At 39.1% G+C, this 21656-nt stretch overlaps 1 protein-coding gene across 4 annotated transcripts in view; it reads right to left on the minus strand.

The window, feature by feature from the left end:
• Positions 1–21656, minus strand: part of PLCH1 (phospholipase C eta 1) — a 274017-nt gene that overhangs the window by 68492 nt on the left and 183869 nt on the right. For all 4 annotated transcript variants that reach the window (XM_063620283.1, XM_063620281.1, XM_063620279.1 and 1 more), the window contains 2 exons: positions 4253–4346; positions 1181–1384 (listed from right to left, as the gene is read on the minus strand). In XM_063620283.1, coding sequence (XP_063476353.1) covers positions 1181–1384; positions 4253–4346 — 298 coding nt within the window. The remainder of the gene's footprint in view (positions 1–1180; positions 1385–4252; positions 4347–21656) is intronic.

The following is a 21656-nucleotide window of genomic DNA, read 5'->3' on the forward strand; positions in this document are numbered from 1 at the left end:
GCCCCTCATTACCAAAAACTAAAATTGAAGTTCCTCACCATAGCACTCAAAACCCTTTACAGCTGACCCCCAGCTCCCTTCCTAGCCTAACTGACTTCTCATCACACTTTACCTCGTACTTCATTCTCTATACCACCACTTCTATACCATTGCATATCAACCAACTGGTGGAATTTTCACATTGTTTCTCTCTCTCTCTCTCTCTCTCACACACACACACACACACACACACAGGTGGGGTCTCACTATGTTGCTCAGACTGGAATGCAATAGCTCTTCACAGGCACAGTCACAGCACACGGCAGCTTTGAACTCCTGGTCCCAAGCAATCCTCCTACCTCAGCCTCCCAGGTAGCTAAAACTATAGGTGTACAATACCATGCCTGGTTTATATTATTTTTTTAAAAAATGTTCATCCCTTCTACTAGACTGTGAACTCCCTGAAGACAGAATTCCTATTTTACTTACTTCTGTATACTCACCACCTGGAACCCACTAGAAGTTTAATAAATGTTGGCTAATTGATAGACCATGAAGTATCTTAAAAACAAAGAGCTTGGCCGGGCGCGGTGGCTCATGCCTGTAATCCCAGCACTTTGGGAGGCTGAGGCGGGTGGATCATGAGGTCAGAGATAGAGGCCATCCTGGCCAACATGGTGAAACCCCGTCTCTACTAAAAAGACAAAAATAATTAGCTGAGTGTGGTGGCATGCACCTGTAACCCCAGCTACTCGGGAGGCTGAGGCAGGAGAATCGCTTGAACCTGGGAGGTGGAGATTGCACTGAGCCTAGATCGTGCCACTGCACTCCATCCTGGCGACAGAATGAGACTCCGTCTCAAAAAAAATAAAAAATAAAAAAATAAAAACAAAGAGCTCTCCTGAACTATTTTTGCAATTGTATAATTAAAAATATCTTTCTAGGAAGACTGATTTTCATCATAATTTCTCAGCAACTAATGGTATGCTTCACAACTGCTAACACAGATCTCTTTCTCCCAATTTAACAATAAGGAGCCAGAGAGAATTATGAGTTAAGATTGACTTTACAATGAGCAGAAAAGTAGTATTAACTAGTGTGAGAGTGTGTTTTAGGTCTCCATCCTTTATACTAGACTTGACAGACTGATTAAAGGACAGGGTCACCCATATACACCGGAGCTCAGAAAAAGTGCACCTACCTTCCACACAGCGACAGCCCTCTTGCAGCACCCGTGCGTACATATCCACTTTGGACTGAGAAAGGAGCTGGTCTCCCGTCAGGTATGTATTGTGAGAGGAAGCAATGTAGTAGTTGCAGAGGGGCTGATCCATGTCTTGGTACACTTCATGGTGCAATGGGTTAAATATGTCACAGGCAGGACTACGCATGAAGTTCGTGAAGCCTTTGGAAGAAAGAGAGTGACTTACTACAGCTTTCAAGGCATATATACTTAATGGCTCTAAGAGGGGCAAAAGGGGTCAAAAAATGTTCATAATGATCATCTTATTTACCCTCAGGATGGCCTTTGTGGAGAAAACTGGAGCAATGAGAGATTTGCTTGAGTTCAATAGTATGGTTTGGATATTTGTTCCACCCAAATCTCATGTTGAAATATAATCCCCTATGTTGGAGTGGGCCCTGCTGGGAGGTGTATGGATCATGGGGGTGGATCCCTCAAGGCTTGGTGCTGTCTCTGCAATAGTGCATGAGTTCTCCTGAGATCTGTTTGTTTAAAAGTATATGGCTGTCTCCACTCCACTCACTCTCCTGCTCCAGCTCAAGCCACGTAGCCTGTTTCCTCCCACTTCACCTTCTACCATGAGTAAAAGCTCCCTCCAGCCTCCCGAGAGAAGCCAAGCAGATGCTGGCACCATGCTTCTGGTACAGCCTGTAGAATGTGAACCAATTAAAACTCTTTTCTTTATAAATTACCTAGCCTCGGGTATTTCTTTCTTTCTTTTCTTTTTTGAGATGGAGTCTCACTTTGTCGCCCAGGCTGGAGTGCAGTGGCGCGATCTTGGCTCACTGCAACCTCCACCTTCCAGGTTCAAGAGATTCTCTAGCCTCAGCCTTCCAAGTAGCTGGGACTACAGGCATGCGCCACTGCGTGTAGCTAATTTTTTTGCATTTTTAGCAGAGACGAGGTTTCACCACATTGGCCAGGCTGGTCTCGAACTCCTGACCTCAGGTGATCTGCCCGCCTCAGCCTCCCAAAGTGCTGAGATTACAGGCATGAGCCACTGCGCCCGGCCAGGCATTTCTTAATGGCAACACAAGAACAGCCTAATACAGTCAAATAGACAATGTCAGAAAATGAAATGTGACTTTTAGGAATAGCCTTTTAAATATAACCTAATATATATATACATATATATATATATATATATAGACATGTTGACTTTTTAAGAATTTTGACTAGGTAGAGGAGGGGCCAAGCCGTTTAGTGATGACTGAACTCAAGCTATGCTTATGCAGTGTGACTGATGCCATGCTAAAACCACAGTTATACCAAGAGGTACCCTGAACAACCAGCAATTGATAGGTTATTACATTCATCTGAAAAACAGTAAAGTCAGTGCCATAGTTAAGGTAGTAAGTCAAAAGTTAAATACTGTCTAAATTCAGGGTGTGATTGACAACCAAATTGGTCTGAAAAAATGCTGCTAATGGCTGGCACATTTTATAACTTTGAAATAGTCCTTTAAGATTATTTAGAAAACCCTATCAGTTTTTTTACAATCTTTCAAAATATAATGCCTGGGTCAAAGAGATTTTCACTAATATAACAAATAAATACATGAATGACTCACAAGTACCTAAATAGAATAATTATTAGGGTAAATTATTTCAAGTTTTCAAAAATCATTTGGTATAATTATATTTATAAATATCCTTTGAGACTTAATTTCTTCATGCCAACTTTTATGTCCATAACTTAGGAAACCATGTTTAATTCCATCTTTTCGGGCCTCACCAAAGAAAAGATTCATTTCTTAGCACAGAATAGGTCCAAGTTAGTTTATCGTCTCTGGTTGTTTTTAAAACATTTTTTAATGATGTAAGATTTTATTTTATTTTATTTTATTTTATTTTATTTTATTTTATTTTATTTTATTATTTTATTTTTTGAGACAGAGTCACACTCTGTCACCCAGGTTGGAATGCAGTGGCACCGTCTTGGCTCACTGCAACCTCCACCTCCCAGGCTCAAGGGACTCTCGTGCCTCAGTTTCCTGAGTAGCTGGGATTACAGGCATGTGCCACCATGCCCAGCTAATTTTTGTATTTTTAGTAGAGACGGGGTTTCACCATGTTGGCCAGGCTGGTCTCAAACTCCTGGCCTCAAGTGATCCCCCTCCCTCAGCCTCCCAAAGTGCTGAGATTACAGGTGTGAGCCACCACACCCGGCTAATGATCTAAGATTTTAAATTATTCCTCTTCATTTTAATTACCTACCACCACAGGAAGTAAATAGATGGTATTAAACCCCCCTTGTTCACACTGATCTGGGAGCAGAAGAAATGAGGGGGCCAACGGTCAAAATTGGTGAGATAAACCATAGCTTTGCATGCTCTTATAGGCAGCTGGTCTTTCATTAAAGATCATCTGCTCTGCCTGAAAGAGCCTCCTCTTGGGTGACAGCCTACATAATATTTCTTTACATATTTTAAATACATACACATACATGTAGCTATATTTCTACCATATTATTTATGTCCAACATTCCAGGAGCTAGATTCTGAGTATATAACTGTGGGCAAATTATTTAACTTATTTGAGCCTCACTTCCTCAACTAAAAAATGAAGTCATTATGTTAATGAGATTTGTAGTTCCAAAAGCTTCTGCAAAGCTACCAATTAGGAAAAACAGTCAGTTGCTACCATTTTAAAGGAAACATGGCAAGTCACTAGTCTCAGAGAGAACTTATTTTAGGACTGAATTTCCCTTCACGAAATTATCAGGCTAATTTCCAAAAATTAGCCAGTTGAGAAAAGCCCAAATATGTCATGGCATCCATCACACGTGGTGGTATCAGGTAGACCTGCTTGAAGTGGAAAATGCTTATGGGCACTGCAAAAGTAAGAGAAACGGCAACATTGTGGTCTTTGCTTTGCAGGAAAATATATGTGTGTTGTAGATTTCCTTTGAATTATTTATTAATATAATCCCATGGATATCTCCTGATTTCTTTTCCTAAAAATTTTTGCTAGAATTTAACTTAACAGGCTGAATCAAGAAATGAGAAGTAAAGAATATTGGTTATTTTACCTTCTATGCCAAGAACATTTTTCACCTTATTTTCTTCTGAAACTTCAAACTTCTTTATGATGTCAAGACAATAGTCCGTTGTCACATTATTCATCTAAGAAAAACAGAATACTAGTAGAGTACCTGCAATTTCATAAACTATGTTCCTCCACAGTAAAAAGGCATTGACTGATTTTGCATTCTTCACACCGTGCAAAGCACCTAAATGAGCAGGGTTTGGGGTTACTAGTGTCACAGCTACTTTCTCGTTGGAGAATGACCATGATCTCAATCTTCCTATGCATCTTTTAGATTGAATCAGTGAAAACAGCCCTTCAACTATTAGACAAATGTTCCCTGTGAAGCAATGAAATAAAATCAGTTATCAATGTGAATCCATTGCTAAAAATACACTCACTATAAGCTAGCAGCTACCTGCAAAAATTAACGTTTCCTACACAAACACACTAAAGTTTGCTGATCACAAATATATGTAGAAAAAGAATGATTCCCTACGAAAACAGAATGTTTCTAAGTACATGTACCTCTGTGTGTGTGTGTGTGTGTGTGTGTGTGTGTGTCTCCATTGAACCATCCACTGAGCAGAGCAGTCTGCCATGGTAATTCAGGAACACAAAGGTTAGCAAGAGGAAATAAAAATGAAAAGCTAGGTGAGGTAGCTAGCATAACAACTCTGGAGCTAGACTGCTTGCGTTCAAATCACCTAGTTCATATTATTAATAGTGTGACTTTGAATAGGTCACTTACCTTTTCTGTGGCTACCTGATAGTGGAGTGATAAGGATTAAATGAATCAATATTTGCAAAAACATTGTGTGGCACCAAAAAGGCAGTATATACTATTATTAATCTTATTGAGTCCGTCTCAAATTTGCTACTTGAACAATACATGCTGAGTGTCACGGGGAAAAGTAAACTCTTCAGAAATAATTTCTTTAATTAAACAGCAACATTAAGAATGTGATATTTCGATCAAAAATCCATTTAGTCCCACGATCTACCATTGACATTTAAAAATATTAATGAATAATTATAGAGGAAGCTAATTTTGTGAGCTAGTATTTCATATTTTAATTATATTTTCTCAAATATTCCATTTTTGTTTAGGTTTAACACAACGTTTTAATAAAATCTAGTTTTTCTAAACAGTCTATTTAAACGGGGTGAAGCACTGCTGTATGGCTGTTTTTTGTCAGTTCAAAAGAACACACAATGCTTTCTTTTCAAACTAGCATGGTGGCTGATGCATCCTTTGAGTAAATTTTATAATTCTTATTCTATTCAGGGGCCCATATTACCGGAAACCACCTGAAAGTATTACAAATAAATGAAACTGCAATACCTCCAAGGAACTCTACTGACCCAGGCAGGCTTTGAGCAGCTCATTAATTTGTCTGCTGTGAGCTAGAGAAATTTGGCACATGCAGTCTAAAAGATAAATAATTTTTCACAAAATAAAACGAACCAAATTGATAACAATTTTACATGCCATGTGAAGACTAAGTTCACTTTGCAATTATTTTGTTTATAAGGCCACTTGTTCAGAAATGTAGAGGTCTTAAACTGGACTCAGGTAGACTACCAGAAGCCCATGTAATCTTAAAAAAAAAAATGAAGAAACAGCAAAACAACTAACTCACTGAGATGATGGAGCTAACTGCAGGTGAGCAGAGAATATGTTACTAATTCAGGATACAATGCAGACTTTTATAACAAAAAACATCATATTTGAAAATATTCCTTGAATTAGCAAAAATATTAGTAAGCATTCTGTGAAGTTCATAAATTTCTGGGCACTGTAAAAGAATTAATGGGAAAAAATAATCTACTTTCTACCAAAATTGAGGTATTAAGGATTGACTCTTTGCGAAATACAGTAAAATCCCATAATAATGAGAATTGAAATGTAAGTCAATCGACTCCCAACCTTCCCTATCCTCTGATCTCATTTAATTAATCTCCCAACAGCAAAATCCTGCATTTTACATAATTGAGTTCTCTAAGACTTCATTTAAGTTATAAGTTTATTGTATGACTAAAGGTTCAATATAGGTTAATGCTGTTTACTGTCCTTCTTCACCCTGTTTTGCTTCCTATTTGACAGAACTGACAGGGAGAAATTCCTATTTCTCCCTTCTCCCTATTACTCTAACCCTGTTTCCTATGGAGTTCATTTGAAAGTTTTGTTTGTCATTGAACATCTGAGTCACTTGCTGTCTCCAATACTGAATATTGTTCTTTCTACACTAGGCAACTGGTGCTAAAAGAAGAACTTAAGATAAAATTTGATTTATTTTAATAATGACTCTACATTTATATAATGCTGTCAATGTACAGTAAATTGCTTTTACACACATAATCTTAAATAGTTCTTAGAATAGTCTTGTAAATTTAGTGTTTTTATCCCTGCCTTATAGATAGAAAAATTAATGTTGATAGAGGTTAATTAGACATCACCATCAAAGTCACAAAACTGTAAGAGGCAGAACCAAAGATCAAATTTGGACCTTCTTGACTTCAAGTCCAAAGCACTTTCTTGTATAACTATTCCCTGGTAATTTTTCTTTATTTCTATTGAAAAATTAAAATGCGGGGTGGAGCCAAGATGGCCGAATAGGAACAGCTCCGGTCTACAGCTCCCACCATGAGCGACGCAGAAGACGGGTGATTTCTGCATTTCCATCTTAGGTACCGGGTTCATCTCACTAGGGAGTGCCAAACAGTGGGTGCAGGACAGTCAGTGCAGCGCACCGTGCGCGAGCCCAAGCAGGGCGAGGCATTGCCTCACTCGGGAAGCCCAAGGGGTCAGGGAGTTCCCTTTCCTAGTCAAAGAAAGGGGTGACAGACGGCACCTGGCAAATCAGGTCACTCCCACCCTAATACTGCACTTTTCCAACAGGCTTGGAAAACAGCACACCAGGAGATTGTGTCCTGCACCTGGCTTGGAGGGTCCTATGCCCACAGAGTCTCGCTGATTGCTAGCACAGCAGTCTGAGATCAAACTGTAAGGCAGCAGCGAGGCTGGGGGAGGGGCGCCCGCCATTGCCCAGGCTTGCTTAGGCAGTAACCTCTGCTGACTTAAATGTCCCTGTCTGACAGCTTTGAAGAGAGTAGTGGTTCTCCCAGCACGCAGCTGGAGATCTGAGAACGGGCAGACTGCCTCCTAAAGTGGGACCCTGACCCCCGAGCAGCCTAACTGGGAGGCACCCCCCAGTAGAGACAGACTGACACCTCACTCGGCCGGGTACTCCTCTGAGACAAAACTTCCAGAGGAACTATCAGACAGCTGAATTTGCGGTTCACGAAAATCCGCTGTTCTGCAGCCACCGCTGCTGACACCCAGCCAAACAGGGTCTGGAGTGGACCTCTAGCAAACTCCAACAGACCTGCAGCTGAGGGTCCTGTCTGGTAGAAGGAAAACTAACAAACAGAAAGGACACCCACACCAAAAACCCATCTGTACATCACCATCATCAGAGACCAAAAGTAGAAAAAACCACAAAGATGGGGAGAAAACAGAGCAGAAAAACTGGAAACTCTAAAAAGCAGATTGCCTCTCCTCCTCCAAAGGAACGCAGTTCCTCACCAGCAATGGAACAAAGCTAGACGGAGAATGACTTTGACAAGTTGAGAGAAGAAGGCTTCAGACGATCAAACTACTCTGAGCTACAGGAGGAAATTCAAACCAATGGCAAAGAAGTTAAAAACTTTGAAAAAAAATTAGACGAATGTTTAACTAAAATAACTAATGCAGAGAAGTGCCTAAAGGAGCTGATGGAGCTGAAAGCCAAGTTTCGAGAAATACAGGAAGACTGCAGAAGCCTCAGTAGCCGATGCGATCAACTGGAAGAAAGGGTATCAGTGATGGAAGATGAAATGAATGAAATGAAGTGAGAAGGGAAGTTTAGAGAAAAAAAGAATAAAAAGAAACAAACAAAGCCTCCAAGAAATATGGGACTATGTGAAAAGACCAAACCTATATCTGATTGGTGTATCTGAAAGTGACGGGGAGAATGGAACCAAGTTGGAAAACACTCTGCAAGATATTATCCAGGAGAACTTCCCCAATCTAGCAAGGCAGGCCAACATTCAGATTCAGGAAATACAGAGAATGCCACAAAGATACTCTTCGAGAAGAGCAACTCCAAGACACATAATTGTCAGATTCACCAAAGTTGAAATGAAGGAAAAAATGTTAAGGGCAGCCAGAGAGAAAGGTCGGGTTACCCACAAAGGGAAGCCCATCAGACTAACAGCTGATCTCTTGGCAGAAACTCTACAAGCCAGAAGAGAGTGGGGGCCAATATTCAACATTCTTAAAGAAAAGAATTTTCAACCCAGAATTTCATATCCAGCCAAACTAAGCTTCATAAGTGAAGGAAAAATAAAATACTTTACAGACAAGCAAATGCTGAGTGATTTTGTCACCACCAGGCCTGCCCTAAAAGAGCTCCTGAAGGAAGCACTAAACATGGAAAGGAATAACTGGTACCAGCCACTGCAAAAACATGCCAAATTGTAAAGACCATCGAGGCTAGGAAGAAACTGCATCAACTAATGAGCAAAATAACCAGCTAACATCATAATGACAGGATCAAATTCACACATATCAATACTAACTTTAAATGTAAATGGGCTAAATGCTCCAATTAAAAGACACAGACTGGCAAATTGGATAAGGAGTCAAGACCCATCAGTGTGCTGTATTCAGGAAACCCATCTCACGTGCAGAGACACACATAGACTCAAAATAAAGGGATGGAGGAAGATCTACCAAGTAAATGGAAAACAAAAAAAGGCAGGGGTTGCAATCCTAGTCTCTGATAAAACAGACTTTAAACCAACAAAGATCAAAAGAGACAAGGCCATTACATAACGGTAAAGGGATCAATTCAACAACAAGAGCTAACTATCCTAAATATATATGCACCAAATACAGGAGCACCCAGATTCATAAAGCAAGTCCTGAGTGACCTACAAAGAGACTTAGACTCCCACACAATAATAATGGGAGATTTTAACACCCCACTGTCAGCATTAGACAGATCAACGAGACAGAAAGTTAACAAGGATACCCAGGAATTGAACTCAGCTCTGCACCAAGCAGACCTAATAGACATCTACAGAACTCTCCACCCCAAATCAACAGAATATACATTTTTTTCAGCACACCACACCTATTCCAAAATTGACCACATAGTTGGAAGTAAAGCTCTCCTCAGCAAATGTAAAAGGACAGAAATTATAACAAACTGTCTCTCAGATCACAGTGCAATCAAACTAGAACTCAGGATTAAGAAACTCACTCAAAACCACTCAACTACATGGAAAGTGAACAACCTGCTCCTGAATGACTACTGGGTACATAACGAAACGAAGGCAGAAATAAAGATGTTCTTTGAAACCAAAGAGAACAAAGACACAACATACCACAATCTCTGGGACACATTCAAAGCAGTGTGTAGAGGGAAATTTATAGCACTAAATGCCCACAAGAGAAAGCAGGAAAGATCCAAAATTGACACCCTAACATCACAATTAAGAGAACTAGAAAAGCAAGAGCAAACACATTCAAAAGCTAGCAGAAGGCTAGAAATAACTAAAACCAGAGCAGAACTGAAGGAAATAGAGACACAAAAAACCCTTCAAAAAATTAATGAATCCAGGAGCTGGTTTTTTGAAAAGATCAACAAAATTGACAGACCGCTAGCAAGACTAATAAAGAAGAAAAGAGAGAAGAATCAAATAGATGCAATAAAAAATGATAAAGGGGATATCACCACCAATCCCACAGAAATAGAATCTACCATCAAAGAATACTACAAACACCTCTATGCAAATAAACTAGAAAATCTAGAAGAAATGGATAAATTCCTCAACACATACACCCTCCCAAGACTAAACCAGGAAGAAGTTCAATCTCTGAATAGACCAATAACAGGCTCTGAAATTGTGGAAATAATCAATAGCTTACCAACCAAAAAGAGTCCAGGACCTGATGGATTCACAGCCGAATTCTACCAGAGGTACAAGGAGGAACTGGTACCATTCCTTCTGAAACTATTCCAATCAATAGAAAAAGAGGGAATCCTCCCTAACACATTTTATGAGGCCAGCATCATCCTGATACCAAAGCCTGGCAGAGACACAACCAAAAAAGAGAATTTCAGACCAATATCCTTGATGAACATTGTTGCAAAAATCCTCAATAAAATACTGGCAAACCGAATCCAGCAGCACATCAAAAAGCTTATCCACCATGATCAAGTGGGCTTCATCCCTGGGATGCAAGGCTGCTTCAACATATGCAAATCAATAAATGTAATCCAGCATATAAACAAAACCAAAGACAAAAACCACATGATTATCTCAATAGATGCAGAAAAGGCCTTTGACAAAATTCAACAACCCTTCATGCTAAAAACTCTCAATAAATTAGGTATTGATGGGATGTATCTCAAAATAATAAGAGCTATCTATGACAAACCCACAGTCAATATCATACTGAATGGGCAAAAACTGGAAGCATTCCCTCTGAAAACTGGCACAAGACAGGGATGCCCTCTCTCACCACTCCTATTCAACATAGTGTTGGAAGTTCTGGCCAGGGCAATCAGGCAGGAGAAGGAAATAAAGGGTATTCAATTAGGAAAAGAAGAAGTCAAATTGTCCCTGTTTGCAGATGACATGATTGTATATCTAGAAAACCCCATTGTCTCAGCCCAAAATCTCCTCAAGCTGATAAGCAACTTCAGCAAAGTCTCAGTATACAAAATCAATGTACAAAAATCACAAGCATTCTTGTACACCAATCACAGACAAACAGAGAGCCAAATCATGAGTGAACTCCCATTCACAAAGGCTTCAAAGAGAATAAAATACCTAGGAATCCAACTTACAAGGGACGTGAAGGACCTCTTCAAGGAGAACTACAAACCACTGCTCAACGAAATAAAAGAGGATACAAACAAATGGAAGAACATTCCATGCTCATGGGTTGGAAGAATCAATATCGTGAAAATGGCCATACTGCCCAAGGTAATTTATAGATTCAATGCCATCCCCATCAAGCTACCAATGACTTTCTTCACAGAATTGGAAAAAGCTACTTGAAAGTTCATATGGAACCAAAAAAGAGCCCGCATCGCCAAGTCAATCCTAAGCTAAAAGAACAAAGCTGGAGGCATCACGCTACCTGACTTCAAACTATACTACAAGGCTACAGTAACCAAAACAGCATGGTACTGGTACCACAACAGAGACATAGATCAATGGAACAGAACAGAGCCCTCAGAAAAAATGCCACATATCTACAACTATCTGATCTTTGACAAACCTGACAAAAACAAGAAATGGGGAAAGGATTCCCTATTTAATAAATGATGCTGGGAAAACTGGCTAGCCATATGTAGAAAGCTGAAATTGGATCCCTTCCTTACACCTTATACAAAAATTAATTCAAGATGGATTAAAGACTTACATGTTAAACCTAAAACCATAAAAACCCTAGAAGAAAACCTAGGCAATACCATTCAGGACATAGGCATGGGCAAGGACTGCATGACTAAAACATCAAAAGCAATGGCAATAAAAGCCAAAATTGACAAATGGGATCTAATTAAACTAAAGAGCTTCTGCACAGCAAAAGAAACTACCATCAGAGTCAACAGGCAACCTACAAAATGGGAGAAAATTTTCGCAACCTACTCATCTGACAAAAGGCTAATATCCAGAATCTACAATGAACTCAAACAAATTTACAAGAATAAAACAAACAACCCCATCAAAAAATGGGCGAAGGACATGAACAGACACTTCTCAAAAGAAGACATTTATGCAGCCAAAAAACACATGAAAAAATGCTCATCATCACTGGCCATCAGAGAAATGCAAATCAAAACCACGAGATACCATCTCATACCACTTAGAATGGCCATCATTAAAAAGTCAGGAAACAACAGGTGCTGGAGAGGATGTGGAGAAATAGAAACACTTTTACACTGTTGGTGGGACTGTAAACTAGTTCAACCATTGTGGAAGTCAGTGTGGCGATTCCTCAGGGATCTAAAACTAGAAATACTATTTGACCCAGCCATCCCATTACTGGGTATATACCCAAAGGACTATAAATCATGCTGCTATAAAGACACATGCACACGTATGTTTATTGCAGCACTATTCACAATAGCAAAGACTTGGAACCAACCCAACTCCAACAGCGATAGACTGGATTAAGAAAATGTGGCACATATACACCATGGAATACTATGCAGCCATAAAAAATGATGAGTTCATGTCCTTTGTAGGGACATGGATGAAACTGGAAACCATCATTCTCAGTAAACTATCACAAGGACAAAAAACCAAACACTGCATGTTCTCACTCATAGGTGGGAATTGAACAATGAGAATACATGGACACAGGAAGGGGAACATCACACTCCGGGGACTGTTGTGGGGTGGGGGGAGGGGGGAGGGACAGCATTAGGAGATATACCTAATGCTAAATGACGAGTTAATGGGTGCAGCACACCAACATGGCACATGGATACAAATGTAACAAACCTGCACATTGTGCACATGTACCCTAAAACTTAAAAGTATAATAATAATAAGAAAAGAAAAAAAAAGAAAAATTAAAATGCTTACTTTTAAAACTGATAGGTTTTTTTAATTTCAATATAACTGAAACTCCTAAATCATTTCTTTACTTCAAATCAATTATTACAATTTAACTTCTTTTATTATTCAAGATTAGACTCCATTCTCTTTTCCTTTATTTACTGTAGTTCTTTAGTCTCATCCAGAAGAGAAAAGACTCACTGGTCCTCACATTAAAGGACAACTAATTTCAGATATATTAGTTGTAGAAACTAGTGGTAGATCTATAAAATACCCGTATTCTGACACTACCTACTTATCCTCAGACTTCCTATAAGTTTTTTAGCAAAACTTTTCCTGTGAATGAAAATTTAAAACAAAGTCAGAAGGGGTAAACAATTATATTTCTTATGGCTATGATTCTCAACAACACCAAGTGCAAAATCAATGTATCATCTGCAAAAATTCTAATATTGCTAAACCTTACTAGCTTATTTTTATCAAAGTGATATATTTGTAAATAAATAAGTCAAAACTAAGATCTTTATAACTAAAACCAGAAGTCCCCTGCCTATACCCAGAATCACTCCCCAAAGTCAATAATGCCAATATTTCCAGATATTTCTTTTGGAATCGGTCTTTACATATATATTTGGAGACGGAGTCTTGCCCTGTCACCCAGGCTGGAGAGCAGGGATCTCACTGCAACCTCCGCTTCCCGGGTTCAGGAAATTCTCCTGCCTCAGCCTCCCGTGTAGCTGGGATTACAGGCACGCGCCACCAAGCCCTGCTGATTTTTCGTATTTTTAGTAGAGACAGGGTTTCACCATGTTGGCCAGGCTGGTCTCGAACTCCTGACCTCAGGTGATCTGCCCGCCTTGGCCTCCCAAAGTACTGGGATTACAGGTGTGAGCCACCGCACCCGGCTGTCTTTATATTCTTAATTATTGTGTTTATAATGCTATATTGTACACTTTAAAAATTATTGACTTCTTATTGTGTTAGACATTATGATAGATCTTTAACATAATAATAAGATCTTCTGGATCAGCAGATCTGCCTCTCTCTGCCTATCCTCTCACTATAATTATATCATCCAGTTTTTATGAAATATATGGTGTTTAAATTATTCCAAGTATGCCAATGTTGAATAATGCTGAATCCGCTGTACACTGTGATTGTGTTTCCTTTCTCACAGAACATTTTTTATGATTACTTGCTGCCATTCCTACTCATTTGGTTAACATTTAATGTACCTATCACAAATTATTCCCAATGACTCTAATGGTCTCTCAAGTTCCACATAATCAAAGGCAACAGATAATCCATAAATTGTGCTTTTTTTCTCCTTACAAAAGTTCTCCTTCTTTCCTGCTGGTTGGGTTCTGGAACAGTATTCAGCTTTTGCTCTGACTTTATTCTGTCACTCTTGTGCAACAGCTCTCAGGAAGTAAATTCTTTCTTTCCCTCATGTGTTTTTGTGTGTGCTCTGGTGTATTTGTCTTTTATTTCACACACACATTTGTTTGACGGTTTTTGGCAGAAAATTCTAGGTTGAATCATTGCTCTCATGATTTTTGGCTTCCAGAATTGCTGTTGAGAAATCTGATGCCATTCTGATTCCAATCCTTTTCACAGGACCAGTTGTTGTTTGCTAATTAGTTTAGTTTAGTTTTCTCTTTTTACAAGCACTCAGGGTTCCACTTTATCCTTGGCACTGTGAAATTTCACTCTGATTTGCCTCTTTGTGGATCTTTATACTGAGGTTGGCCCTCATTTGGGTTTGTCAGTCTAGAGAATCTTACCTTTCCATGCTAATAAATTTTTTGTATTATTTATTTGATAAGTTTCTCCCTTCTATTTTCTCTTATTTTTTTTATTTCTTTTTTGTTTGTTCTTCTCATGCTTTTAATTTCCAAGAGCTTTTTTTGTTTTCTCTAAATCTTCTTTTCTCATGGCATCCTTTTATTTCTTAAGAGACAGGTCCTCATTCTGTCACCCAGGCTGGAGTGCAGTGGCACAGTCATGGTGCACTGCAGCCTCCAAATCCTGGGATCAAGTGATCCTCCCTCCTCAGCATCCCATGTAGTGGGGACTACAGCCACACACCACTGCACCTGGCTGATTTTTTAATTTTTATTTTTATTCTTATTTTTATTTTGTAGAGACAGGGTGTAGCTATGTTGCCCAGGCTGCTCTCGAACTCCTGGCCTCAAGCAATCTTCTCACCTTGGCCTCCCAGTGTGCTGGAATTTTAAGCAAGAGCCACTGTGCCCAATCTGTCATAGCATCTTGCTCTTGCTTTATGGCAACAATATTTGAATCATTCTGATAACATTAACAGTAATTTTTAAAGTTTCCTCCTCCTTGCATTACCTCTGTTTCCTCCAAGTTTCTTGTCTCTATTTATTTGCTTTAGTAGTCTCTGTTCTTTATAGTAGAGGATTTCCTCAAACATTGGTAAGCCTTGGTTATTTAAAACCAATAAACCTGGGAACTGAGTATTGGAAGATGGCTATGGTTTTCACATCTCAATGCATAGATGGTCACTAATCTTTGCATTCATTCTCTACTTCTGTGAAACAAACCACCCCATAACCTAGAAACTTAAAACAATGACTGTTTATTTGACAACAATTGTGTAGGGTGGCAAGTCAGACTGGGTTCAGTTGGATGGTTATTCTGCTGTTCTCATTTAGAGTTCTTCATGTGACTACAGGCATCTGGTTACTTGCCAGATGGTACAAGATGGACTCACTCACATGTCTGTGGTTGGTGCTGGCTGTTGGCTGGGCCTCTTTCTCTACGTAGTCTCTCATCCCCAAGGAAACTCACCTGGTTTCCTCACATGATAGTCCCACAGTTCCAACAGGGTGAGGATGAAATCTTCAAGACTCCCTGAGGCCTAGGCTCCAGAACATGTACATTCGTCCTACCACAATTTATTAATCAAAGCAAGTCATTAAACTGGCACAGATTGAAGAAGCAGGAAAATAGAATTCAATTCTTGGTGGAAGGAGTGGCAAAGTTGCATTACAAAGACACATACGTATGGGAATATGGCAGTTATCATAGCCATCTTCATAATCCCCATGTTTTCCATATAGTACCCACACTCAGCCGTGTGTGGCATCACTTAGTCAAATCCTCTTACTTTTTTTTTTTTTTTTTAAGACGGAGTCTCACTCTGTTGCCCAGGCTGGAGTGCAGTGGCGCAATCTCAGCCAAATGCAACCTCCACCTCCAGGGTTCAAGCGATTCTCCTGCCTCAGAATCCCGAGTAGCTGGGACTACAAGCGTGCGTCACCACGCCCAGATAATTTTTTGCATTTTTAGTGGAGACAGGGTTTCACCGTGTTGGCCAGGCTGGTCTCAAACACCTGACCTCAAGTGATCTGCCTGCCTCAGCCTCCCAAAGTACTGGCATTACAGGAGTAAGCCACCGTACCCAGCCCCCCTTACCTCTTACATACAGTTTTATGCCAGGATAGAGAAACAGATTTTGTACAGTTGCCCTACTACAAGGGTTGGGGGAGAAGATCTGAAGCCCTAACCATATCTTAAACAGACTTTCAACCAATGCTTGTTTTCAACCTCTCCTCTCCTCTTTTCAGGAATATCATGTAACTAACATCAATTTTTGAGCTTATCAGGGGCTTCCCGTGGGCCAATGGAGTTGCTTCGAGGCTTCTCACTCTATGAGATTGAATTTCAGTGCTCTGGGGTCTCCTTTAAATCAGACAAGTTTTAAAATTTTGTTGCTCCTCTCCTGTTCTCTTTGTCTCTGTGGTTTTACACAGGAGGATTGTCTTTACTGTATTTTGGGATAATTTCAAGAGGGAGTGAAGAAACACCTCTAAATGAATGGTCATTTCATGTTCAACTGAATAAGACAACCATAGTAATTATTTACCTCCTCAAACTAGCTACCTCTAATTCATCCTAAAAGGAAACCACACATTTCACAGCATTTGAATAGATGATTTCACAGAAAACGTTATTTGGGAAATATAGTCAATGCAGCAAAAATATTACAAGATATAATTAATCTGAATGATCTCTCAACTGCTTTAATTGTGAATAATTAAGAAAAATCAGCCAGGTGTGGTGGCTCATGCCTGTATTCTCAGCACTTTGGGAGGCCAAGGTGGGCAGATCACTTGAGGTCAGGAGTTCGAGGTAAGACTGGCCAACATGGTGAAACCCCATCTCTACTAAAAACACAAAAATCAGCTGGGTATGGTGGCGGGCACCTACAATCCCAGCTTCTTGGGAGGCTGAGGCAGGAGAATCGCTTGAACCCAGGAGTCAGAGGTTGCAATGAGCCAAGACAGCACCACTGCACTCCAGCCTGTGTGACAGAGCGAGACCCCATCTAAAAAAATAAATAAAAAGAAAAAGAAAAAAGAAAAATGATACAGAAATTCAGGAAAACACCTCAAAGGAATGGTTTTCTATGAGGAAGGTGCAAAAAAGATAAAGATACATTATAACCAGAATGGGATAGCAAAGGAGACTTTATAATTATTTCTCATGAGAGAGAAGATTAGAATGATTCGAATGACCCTAACTCTTACCAAATCATTCTGGATTCAATGAAGGATAAGGAAGGGAGAGGGCACAGATGACTCCTATAATTGGATCAGAATGATCAAGGAAACATTTCAGCAGAAAGAATAAAGGGGCTAAAGGTGCAATTTTCAGAGCTACTACACGGGTAATGTATAGATCTCTATCAGATTACAATAAGGAGAGGGCCCTGTAGCAGAGAAACAGGAAATCTCTGAAAATCCTCTTGGAATTAACTATCCACATGCATATTTCAGATGAAAGCTTTGTATAAACAGAAACCTACTTTTGACTTACTATAAAGGTAGCCTTTGCTCTTAGATAACAGCTAGCAGAAAATTTAAAATTTTTTAAATTATTTCATTTTAGAGACAGAGTCTTACTCTGTGGCACAGGTACAATCATAGCTCACTGCAGCCTGGAACTCCCAGGCTCAAGCAATCCTCCCACCTCCACCCCACAAGTAGCTGGGACTAAGGGCAAGCACCACCACACCCAACTAATTTTTGTTTAAGAGAAGGGGTCTCACTATATTGTTCAGACTGATCTTGAGCTCCAGGGCTCAAGTGATCCTCCTGCCTGCCCCTGTAGCTGGGACTACAGGGGCAAGCCACTGGGCCTGGCTAGGAGGGTTTTCCAACTATATAAAGGCACTTCAATGTTCCTGCCTTCTCTTCCTTCCTCCTCAATCCATAAGAAACAAAAAAATATAAAGAGCATAGGGGCTTGCTAAGAAAGGTTGCCAAGGGGATGGGAAAATGAAATCAAATTGTCACTCCAGAACCAAAACACTAAAAAGGATGGAACAAAAAAAACACTCAGCTCCAGTGCCAAGAAATGGATAGGAACTCTGGAGGAGATGTAGGTGGTTGTTTGGCAAATATGAGGCTGGGGTGAGTGAGGAATGAAACAAAGCAAAACAAAACAAAACAAAAACTCTGAATCAACTCTAGTAAATACTTTGGAACCACAGATTAGTGGATATCTGTGATCCTTTATCTGTAGACAAAAGGAAGAGAAGAAAGAGAAATCTCAGCCAGGTAACTTCTGGCTATACTGGCACTTCCTCATGGTTATAAAATATAGTGAGAATTCCCTTGGCACAGCCATGTTTTAAGAATGAAAGTCCTAATCAAACAGCAATTGGAGCTGTCAAAGGCATAAATTCAATCTTCTGAGAGCTTCAGTAAAATAAAAATCTGACCCACAGGCCAATATTTGATTTCATAAAATCCTCGACAGCATATGTGGCCAGCAGTGATATTTCATTTCACAACTGAGTAAACCTATAAAAGTTGAATATCCTGGTGTCTACACCAATCTTATGTTATCAGAAGCTAATGAATTAGTGTCACACACATCATCAAATTGCCTCAGATTTGTGCCATTGTGAAAATCCAATTTCGAAACTCAAAACCCCACAAAACTCTTGACTAATGACTCTTTCTACACAGTTAGATTGTGTCCAATCTAATAAAATAAATTTTAACACTATTTTAAAGAATGTTGAAATGCACAACTTCATAACAATTTTTAAATACAGAGCTATTTTCTTAGGATGAATTATTAAAGTAAAATGGTTCGGCCAAAGTTTTATAAATTATATTAAATGTTATAGATTGTAAAACTACTCCAGTATCATTCTATAATTTCACCAGAAATAGAAGAGATGGACACTACGTTGGGTGGCATATTTTTTAATCTTTACTAATACGATGGGAAAAAAATAGTCTCCTAGCCTAGATAGCATGGTGAGACCCTGTCTCTAAAACAGATTATTAAAAATTAGCTGGGTGTGATGACACACACCTGTAGTCCCAACTACCCAGGAGGCTGAGGCAGGAAGATTGCTTGAGCTCAGGAGTTGGAAGTTATATGATCCATGATCACACCCACTGCACTCCAGCCTGGGTGACAGAGACCTTGTCTCTAAGAAATAAATAACTTGGTTTTATTTCAGATTTTTGAATTACTAATAAAGGGTGAACATTTTCATAGGTTTATTGACTTTGTATGATTTTTTATAGGTTTCAAGTGTTTTACTCATTTTTCCATTTTTTTTTCCTCAATGATCTAGGAAAGTATTTGCCATATTAAGGAAATTCACTGTTTCTCTCTTTTGTATGTTACAAATATTTTCCTACTCTGTCCTTTAATTTTGTGGTGCTTAATGAAGTGGACCACATATAAACAAAGTTTCAGTACATTAAAATTTTCCTTTGTGATTTTTACCTCTTGATGTATGATCACTTTTTTTTTATAATTTTATAGATTTCTTTTGAGTCATACTCACATGTAAGTAGCTTCAAGCTAATTTAGAAAATTAAACTAGATACAGTTAATCATCTGCCAGGAACAAATGTCACAGAATTCTGGTTTCTGTTTTCCCTAACTAAAATTTACTGGCAGAATGTCAAACAAAAGTAAAAGGAGAGAAGAAATACATGCCCCTTAGCAAGTGACATCCAGTATTGCTATTCAAATGAACTGGGGTAATTCCACTAGCCTGAATGAATTTGAAGTCAGTAGTTTATACCTTTTAACTTTAATTCCTCACATTGTCACACTTCTGAATATCTTGGGCAAAGGACTTTCCTGTTCATCATTGCAATGTTCAATTTGACACTGTGCGATAGGAAAGACAGGTATCAGCTCCCTTTGCATGGATCAGGAAACCAAGGCTCAGAAACAATCATGATTGATTCTCCAACCACTAAAGCTTGCAGTGTGTGGAATGCAGGTGTTTTGGACTCTTGGTCTAATGTTCTTTCCAGTACACTATGAGAGTTCTGCAAGTAAGGATGGAGAAGTAGTTATATAAGAGAGGGACACAGAGGAGTAAAGATGTAGAAAGGACGTATCCTCTAAGGGAAAATATAGACATTTCTATTACCCAGTTCCCTTTTTTTACCGTCCCATAGCTAACATTGTTAATAAGGAATCTCTGCCTTTGCCAAACTATCAAACTACTTAAAATAACTAATTTTGACAAAGCACTTTGCTAATAACACTATCTGGTTTAATTCTTAAGAAAGCAACAATAAAACTCATAAAAGTGAATCTGTTATTTCTAAAATGTATGTGATTATGATAATAAGGTAAAGTAAAATATGAAGTAGGTATTAGAAAGTTATCTAATCACATGGTTGGTTTTGCTGGCTACCAGCCCCTATCCTGAAACTATCCAGGGGCCCAACAATAGTTACCTCATTAGCATGAACTCAGATACGATGAAAAGGGGTTCATTATAAATAATAAAAGATACTTCTCAGGAAATTCTAAGAGTTTTAGGAGCTCTGTGCCAGGAACTGGAAAAAAGGCCAAATGTATATTTTATTATATCACACTGTGACAGACTTGGAGTGGGAGGGTAAAGGAGAAGTAATTTGGAAGAAAATTCTAATCATGTACAGATTTGATGCAGTTCAGTATACGGTACCCTAAAATATTGCACCCTAGCATTTGTGGAAAACAGCAGAAAAGGAAAGGCACCTCTGGCCTTCCCCCCAGCCCTTCCACCCATAAAACCTAGGAAGAATTTTCTGAGCTTCCCCTGAAGCAGACCATATGACCCTCATTAAAGTGATCGTCAGCACCTTCCCAATACCCAAAGGAAAGGAGCACAATAATTATAATTTTATTCTACCTCAAAAAGGAAAAATCCAGCAAACTTTAAAAAGCATGTTGTTTTACTTCTTCGCATTCTCTTTCCTTTTATCATAGACTCTCAAAATCATAAAGTATCAAAAAAAGGTCTTCATTTTGAGCTTTCTGAGGGTAGGTTTTGTCCACTACCAAAACTTAGCACAATACCTAGGAAATATAGTATCTATTCATACAAGGAAGTGAATTAATCTGAAATGTTACTAATCCAAGCACCCACCCATATTTCAATCTCCTTAATAGCATCTCAAATCCTTGTTAACACCTTCAAGGAAGAAAACACAATTGTCAGAGTCATCCAGCGCATCTTCAGTCGGCTATACTTCTTAAGAGCTACTGGAAATTTTTCTCTCTCTGATATTCAGATATTAATCCAATGTTTTATTCACTGGGGCTCTGTGGTAGAAGTTTATCCTGGTTCACATAAAGTCCTTGCAATATCCAGATCTAAACTGAAAGAAGGGATCAAACTAGGTGACCCAACTTTTCCACTCAGATATATATTCAAGAGACTTGACAACGTATGTCCACACAAAAACTTGTACATGAATGTTCACAGCAGCATTATTCAT

Source organism: Symphalangus syndactylus, chromosome 17 (assembly GCF_028878055.3).
Source record: "Symphalangus syndactylus isolate Jambi chromosome 17, NHGRI_mSymSyn1-v2.1_pri, whole genome shotgun sequence".
Taxonomy (NCBI): Eukaryota; Metazoa; Chordata; class Mammalia; order Primates; family Hylobatidae; genus Symphalangus; species Symphalangus syndactylus.